General features: G+C 36.7%; 1 protein-coding gene across 3 annotated transcripts in view; it reads right to left on the bottom strand.

Annotated features, from left to right (window-relative positions):
• Positions 1-3,752: 3,752 nt before the first annotated feature.
• The window catches only part of LOC102733166 (phosphatidylinositol 3,4,5-trisphosphate-dependent Rac exchanger 2 protein), a 197,125-nt gene continuing 192,377 nt past the window's right edge, over positions 3,753-8,500 (bottom strand). For 2 of the 3 annotated variants that reach the window (XM_081816084.1, XM_081816085.1), the window contains exon 32: positions 3,755-4,497. In XM_081816084.1, coding sequence (XP_081672210.1) covers positions 4,184-4,497 — 314 coding nt within the window. In that variant the 3' untranslated portion in view covers positions 3,755-4,183. Of the gene's footprint in view, positions 4,498-8,500 lie in introns of all 3 variants that reach the window. The other variant, XM_081816086.1, reaches the window with a different exon arrangement.

Genomic DNA, 8,500 nt, shown 5'->3' with positions numbered 1-8,500 from the left:
TATTATTTGTTTCAGAGGTACAGGTCTATGATTCATCAGTTTTACACAATTCACAGCGCCCACCATAGCACATACCCTCCCCAATGTCTATCACCCAGCCATCCCATCCCTCCCACCCCCCCCCACTCCAGCAACCCTCAGTTTGTTTCCTGAGATTAAGAATTCCTCATAATGATTTTTAACATTTACAAAAAAATGTGTATACAATAAGCATCTATCTGCCTCTAAACTTCTATAATCTTAAAAATGTAACAGCTAAAAGGCAAGAATATCATTTTATTGAAAAGCTACAGTACATAGTTGCCATCCTGTTTATAATAATAAAAGCAATTTGCATGTATGCAATGATTTTTCTTCCAAAGATCTTGGGGACAAGAATCATTTTTATCTTACTTGCCTTTATAGGGCCTTAGTCTAAAATCCTGTGACTATGCAATCTGATTTGTTTTAATCACTCCTTTCATTCTAACAGCATATTATTTTACAGCTGAGGCAAGTAAGGCCCAGACGTGGTAACAAGTTCAGTGCATGTCTCAGCAATATTATCTTTCTAGTACTACCTTCTGACCTTCCTATTAGCAGTTTTGTGCATGAAGAAAGAATTATTAGCCTTATCATACACAGCTTATCTTTTAAATGTAACATTTGTTTCCTTAAGAATATCAATGATCCTTTTAAATAATGATTTTAACATGCTTTAATATACATTTTTTTAAAGTGGGCTCCAACCCCAGTGTGGAGTCCAACCCAGGGCTTGGACTTATAACCCTGACATCAAGACCTGAGCTGAGATCAAAAGTTGGATGCTTAACTGACTGAGCCACCCAGGCGCCCCACTTTATATACATTTTTAAAAGTTGCCATAAGCTTATAGGCATATTTTTCGGGCCACATGAACAGAGGGTGAAGGAGATAGTAAAGAATGTCTGTTGTGTGAAAAAGAATCACCAAGGCAACCCCAGATCCCAAAGATCTACAGCATGGAAACCAAAAAATTAAGACAATCATCACCTTTGCACCCTGGTTCGGTACTTAATGCAGTATATGGTACACAGTAAGTGCTGGAAAAATGTTTAGTGAACTGTTATTTTTTAAAGTCCATTGAAGTAAGCAAGAGTATATGCCATGAACCTGGAATAGGAAGGACAGGACTGAAGAATCAGTATCTTCCCAATTAAGAAGAATACATACAAAGAAGAGATGCCCCAAACAGGTGGGCCTCTGGTTGCTATAGTGCAAGCCATGACGCTTCAGCAGATGTGGCTAAAGTGATACCCAGGTGACTACGGATTGTGCTCAGATCAGGAACACACACACTCCCGGCTCCTGCAGCTCCCAGAGAACCTTCCACACTTTTTATGCACTTGTTACCAGAGGCAGACAAAATATGGGTTTCTTTGGTTTATTTTTAAAGCAACTTTGGATTTTTTATCAAATCTTTAAATGAAGTTAAGGGTTTCAAAAGACTAAGAAAAAAACAGTTTCTTGAGATGTAATTCACATACTATAAAATTCACCATTTAAAGTGTATAGCGTAGGCGTTTTTAGTATATTCACAGAGTTGTGCAACTAACACCATAATCTAATTTTACTATATTTGCACCACCCTACAAAGGAACTCCATACCACTAGTATTCATGCCCCACATCCTATTCCCCAGTCCTGGGCCCCAGGCAACCATTAGTCTACTTTCAGTCTCTGAAATTTGCTTATTTCACATATAACATAATAATGGACCCAGATAATACGTGGTCTTTTGCAACTGGCTTATTTCACTCAGCATAATGTTTTCAAGGTCCGTCCATGTTGTAGCATGTGTCAGCATTCCATTCTTCTTTTATTGCTGAATAATATTCTATGGTATGTCTGTACCACAACTCATTTATCCAATTAGCAACTCATGGACATTTGGGCTGTTTCTACTTTTAAGCTATTATGAATAATATTGCAAAGAATATCAGTGTACAAGTTTTTGTGCGAAAGCTTTCATTTCTCTTGGATATTACATAGTAGTAGTAGTTTAATCAAGTGCTGGGACTTTTACTTTAAATTTAATTTTGTTTGAAATCCCAAGGAATGGGAGAAAATATTTGTAGTTTATATATCTGATAAGTGACTTATATCCAGACTCTAGAAGGAATTCTTAAAACTTAAAACAATAAAAAGGCAATTCAATTAAAAAACACACAAAGGATTTGAATAGGTGTTTCTCCAAAGAAGATGTAAAATGGCCAAAAAGCCCATGAAAACATGATCAACATCATTAGCCACTGGGGAAATGCAACTCAAACCTGCAGGGAGATACTGTGACACTTGTGAGGTGGATAGCTATAAGCCAATAGATGATCATAAGTGTTGGTAAGGAGAAACTGTAACCCTCATACATTGCTGGTGGGAGTATAAAATAGTACAGCCATTTTTAAAAATTTCATATATATATTTTTTTAATTTGAGTATAGTTGACACACAATGTTACATTAGTTTCAGGTGTACAACATAGTGATTCAACTTCTCTATATGTTATGCTATGCTCGCCGCAAGTGTAGCTACCATCTGTCACCATACAACGCTGTTACAATACCATTAACTATATTCCCTATGCTGTGCTTTTTTTTATTTTTCCTCATGCTGTGCTTTTATTCCCATGATTTATTCATTCCACAACTGGAAGCCTGCATCTCCCACTCCCCTTTATCCATTTTGCCCATCCTTCCCTTTGGCAACTGTCAGTTTGTTGTGGTATTTATAGGTCTGATTCTGTCTTTTGTTTGTTTACTCATTTGTTTTGTTCTTTAGATTCCACATGTAAGTGAAATCATATGGTATTTGTCTTTCTCAGTCTGACTTATTTCACCTAACATTATACCCTCTAGGTCCATCCATGTTGTCACAAATGGCAAGATCTCATCTTTTTTATGGCTGAGTAATATTCCTCTGTGTGTGTGTGTGTGTGTGTGTGTGTGTGTGTACAGAGTGTGTGTGTGTATTGTACATCATATATCCATTTGTCTATTGATGGACACTGAAGTCAGTGTAGCCATTCTGGAAAATAGTATGGCACTTCTTCAAAATGTTAAACATAGAATTTCCATATTACCCAGAAATTCTACTACTAGTAGATTAAACAATGGCAGTTTTAAAGTAGGAGTAGAATAGGAATGAAGCCTCATTCATTCACTCATTCAACAGACACTTCATGCTACCATGTGTTAGGAAGTGGCCTTCCTATCTTATGTAATTTCTATTTGATAAGAAATGATTAATTTTTTTTAAATTTTAAAGCATTTCCAAAAGTGCCTTATTTCAAAATTTTCATTAGTTAAACCTGCGTAGTTTTACTGGCAACTAAGTAAGAAACTGATCACTAACATGGAGTGCGTAGAGTCTTTTCAAAAGCCTCTCTTTCTCTGAAGTACACTGAGGTAGACTTCCTTACCTTTCATTCCAGAATCTTTTATGACTGTGCAATTCTGCAATTACCTCCCTATCCTCATTATCATTGCAGAAAAGCACTTTGATATATAAAGTCACATACATCTGTTTAAAAACTCAACTGTTACTTGGTAGCCACATATTCTGTGTGTAATTTAATGGGTGACACAGCATCTCATGTTTAAAATCACGATTCTATTTAATGAGCTCCTTAAGTGTATATATAAAGAGTGAACATATTTGCCTTAAACATCATGACAACTATCAGAACCACAAAAAGGATATGTTAAAAAACCACTTTTATTTGTCAAATATTTTGAGATACTTTCCTCATAGGCACTGTGGGAAATGGATGCATAAATATGGAATATTCTTAGATTTAACAGGACAAACATGCATACAAAGAAAGGAAATAAAATCATTGAACATACACAAATTTTAAACAGACTGTCAGACAGTATGGCATGCAAGTTGTCAGATATTGTCTATCAAGCATTCTCCCAACATCAACCTCAGTGGGAGCTTGGGTTTCATGGCAGGCTGTTTCTTCTGGACTGGAATTAGGGAACCACAGCAGAAAGACCCTCTTCCCTCTGATGATCTTTCTCAGTGCTTAGGGATACAGGAATTAGTAACAGATGGAGGCTTTCTCAGCTTGTAGCAGCCAGAGAACAAATAAAAATCAGGAAAGAAGGAATACCTTCTATCTACTTACCCAAATCATATTTGCCCCTGGTAAAATGCATTCTTTTCAAGTAGCTGACTGCTGACACATAATGAATAACCACTTCTTATTTGGGAGCATGTTACAACGTATGTTCCAGTGGGAGGCATTGTGATTCCTTACCAGGTTTGGCGACAGGAGTGACTGGAAGTGAAAAAGAACACCTGCATTCGCTATCTGGTCCAGCCACCTTCTGCTGGCTTCTCCCGTGTCCATCTCATTGTCTTTGCTGTTGTCAAACATCTGGTTTAAGGCTGCCATGAGCTGCTCGGAGAAGGCACACACGGTGGCCACAAGACTTTGGCAGAAAACCATGTCTCTTCGGAGTTGTGTCTCACTGTCTGTAAGCCAGGAGGACATAAAGACAGTTTTGGAAAAATGTCACAGGTAAAGAAAACCAATTCATTAAGCGTATATAGCTGGTGTTATTTCATCCTTTCACCAAACTCAAACCATGTGAAAAATGTGAATTTGAGCTCTACTAATGAGCACAAACACTTTAGCACATATGCTTTTGAGAAAACATTAAACACCAGAAAAATGTAAAAAAAAAAATTAAGTTTTTCTTAATTGCGACTTTATTTTGCAATCATTAAATTGTTTTATAAAACCCGAGGGAAAAAAATAAGGCTTGGTTATTTTTTGATGGAACACACTTTGTGTTTGTTGCATGATACTACCTAAGGGAAAATCAAAGTCCAATTTTTCAGTTTGTGTTGGCAATGAAATACATTATTAATACTAATTATTTTTATTTTTTTTAAAGATTTTATTTATTTGAGAGGGACAGCGAGGGGGAGGAGAGAGAGAGAGAGAGAGAGAGCATGAGCAGGGGGAGGGGGCAGTGGCAGAGGGAGAAGCAGACTCCCTGCTGAGCAGGGAGCCCGATGCGGGACTCGATCCCAGGACCCCGAGATCATGACCTGGGCTGAAGGCAGACGCTTAACTGACTGAGCCACCCAGGCGCCCCAATACTAATTTTTTTAAATGACCTAATAAACTTACTCAAATATTAAGGTGAAATGCACATGGGGAAAGAGTATTGATGTCTGATTGTAACAGTAAGCAAATCTGGATCTCTTGGATTTACCTATTAAACTTCATGAGTTATAAACATGTCCAGTTTATAAATTATTATATTTCTTTGAAATAAGGAATGTGTTTACAGTTTTAACATACATTGATTTTCACCAGGATTCTTATTCTGCAGTTGGCTGGATTTTTGATTGACCCATATTGAAGCTATATTTACCTGTGAATGGCCACTCCTGGGCCACAGTTTTTTCAAGTGGAAAGAAGCTTGCCTCTGAGAACCTGATCACAGAGATTCACCTCTTTGCATCTTTGGATATTTACAAACTCCATAAACTATATAAATGCCAAGCCATACATTCTGTACATTGAGAAATCACTTGTACTATATGAACAACAAAAGCAAAAATACTCATATTTTCAGAAGTGTATTGAATATTTCAAGGGCTCAGAATTTTCTGAAATGAAGAAGCACTGTCAATATTAGTGCATAACACAGACATAAATGTTGCCATGAGTTCTTGCTTTATCGATAAAAAGGCATAATTTTTAAGTTGTTTACCAAGAACAATGAACATATGTTTTTAATAACCATCAAAGGCATGTGAACACATAATGTAATTGCTGTGTGTTACCTCGTTTCACTGTTAGTAAAAGCTACTCTTGAAAATTTTATTAGAAAAAGGATTAAATATTCAAAATATTTAATTTTATAATGAAATTTCATAATGAAAATATAACATAATTTTATTATGTTGATCTATACGAACTTGTTGCTTTACTTGGTCAAATGGTCGAATATGGCAATTCCATATGGTTCAACTTATTAATTTAATCAATAACATGTGTTAGACATTTCCCTTAAGTAATTATATACCATGTGCTTCATTCAAATAGATGGAAAAGAGTGTTTTATAAGTAACTGTAAAATAGCTCAAGTAGGAAAAAACTTTATCCAATTCTTGATTAAGAAAAAAAAAAAAGAAAAAAGAAAAACACCTATTCTGTTGTTGTACACAATTTCTAACAAAGTATAGACATTCAATAACTATTTACTGAATTAATAAATGAAAATAATGAACCAGTAGAGCAACTAACAAACAAATTAAGTGAAATGAAAATGTATGAGCTCATTCTCTGATTTCTTGAAATGTCTGGATTTAGTTTGACCTAAAAGGGTAATTCACATAGCTTGTTAGCCCAAATGTGTAGCTGCAGTGCTGAGATTCAAGACAGAAACTAACTAAAATTGCCCTATATCTTTCTTGTACAGTTTGTTTTGCTTTCTGTTGTTCTATAGCAAAGCAGAAAATCTAGGGAAGTTAAAATAATCCTTCAGTAGTTTTGGCAAAAATACTCCCACTTACAACCTGAGAATAATTTCATAATCAAAACTGAATTGGAAAGAAATGCCTTCTATCAACAATGGTAAGCTCAAGTTAGAGAAGGAAGGATCCAGGTCCACTGAAAAACCTTTAGATCACAAAGATTAGTAACTTTGCCACTAGCAGAAATAGTTATCTTCAAATCGCTTTTGAGAAGAAATGCCTTTTTTTTTAAACCTTAGAAAGAATACTTAAATGTTTATTCTACATTCTGCTACTATATTCTATATGCATTTTAAGCCAAATAAAATTTTCATTCAACCTCATTCTGAAATCAGAACTGATCACACAAAAGTTGTATTTCTTCATTACTTCAAACTTTTCACACTGAATACACCACTGGAATTAAACATGGCACCAATTACTGGGGGTTTGAAGGTGTCCAAGTTGAGGCCTCGGCCATGTCTATGCTCACAGTAGAGTAAGAGAATTTGATATGCAAGATGCCCTGGACCACACTGCCATTTAAATTTCAAACCAACATATTTTCAAATGAAAAACACCTTACAACTCCTTACTACTTTATGAGGTGATTTTCAGTTGCATTTTCCTATTTCCCATAGAGTAAATGACTTGTTTGCATAGACTTCAATATGCCCATCATACTGAGTTTTTCAAGTAACTTTGTACACATTATCACCTCCCAGTGAGTAATAAAGGTAAAAAACTCAAGAGTGGCAGAAAGGGGTCTATACAATCTACCCTCAAGTTACGCTGACAGCTTATAAATGCATTACTTCCCTTCATTCATCCTCTACACCAGCAACAATCTTCCCAGGCTTGTTATGAGAATATAACAAAACAATATATCTGAAAGTAGCCAGAACCCTGGCTATACAGAACTCCTCTCTTTGAGCCCACACACCACTGCTCAGGTTCCTCAAATGCTAAATGCCCTTATAAATGCTCTTATGGCTCACACCTTTGTCCATGGGTCTTCTGGCTGTGGGCACTTTCCCACCCTCTCCACCAGCAAACTAAATTGTCCTTCCACAGTTTGGCTATCGTGGACATTGCTGCTATGAACATTGGGGTGCCCCTTCTTTTCACTACATCTGTATCTTTGGGCTAAATACCTAGTAGTGCAATTGCTGGGTCATAGGGTAGCTCTATTTTTAACATCTTGAGGAACCTCCATACTGTTTTCCAGAGTGGCTGCACCAGCTTGCATTCCTACAGTATAAGAGGGTTCCCCTTTCTCCACATCCTCGCCAACATTTGTTGTTTCCTGTTTTGTTAATTTTTGCCATTCTAACTGGGGTAAGGTGGTATCTCATTGTGGTTTTGATTTGTATTTCCCTGACGGCTAGCGATGTTGAACATTTTTTCACGTGTCTGTTAGCCATTTGTATGTCCTCTTTGGAGAAATGTCTGTTCATGTCGTCTGCCCATTTTTTGACTGGGTTATTTCTTTTTTGAGTGTTGAGTTTGAGAAGTTCTTTATAGATCTTAGATATCAGCCCTTTGTCTGTACTGGGGATTATGCTAAGTGAAGTAAGTCAAGCAGAGAAAGACAATTATCATGTGGTTTCTCTCATATGTGGAACATAAGCAATAGCACAGAGGACCATAGGGAAAGGGAGGGAAATCTGAAGGGGGGAGAAATCAGAGAGGGAGACGAACCATGAGAGACTACGGACCCCGGGAAACAAACTAAGGGTTTTGAAGGGGTAGAAATCAGAGAGGGAGACGAACCATGAGAGACCATGGACCCTGGGAAACAAACTAAGGGTTTCAGAGGGGAGGGGGTGGGGGGATGTGGTAATAGGGTGATGTATTAAGGAGGGCACGTGTTGTGATGAGCACTGGGTGTTACACGCAATTAATGAATCATTGAACATTACATCAAAAACTAATAATGTACTATACAGTGGCTAACTGAACATAATAAAAAAAATAAAATAAATCGTCCTTAAGAGTCAACTCC

This window comes from Leptonychotes weddellii, chromosome 4, assembly GCF_054177405.1.
Source record: "Leptonychotes weddellii isolate Sample4059 chromosome 4, ASM5417740v2, whole genome shotgun sequence".
Taxonomy (NCBI): Eukaryota; Metazoa; Chordata; class Mammalia; order Carnivora; family Phocidae; genus Leptonychotes; species Leptonychotes weddellii.
The sequence above is the reverse complement of the archived record's forward strand: the minus strand, read 5'-3'. Positions and strand labels throughout refer to the sequence as shown.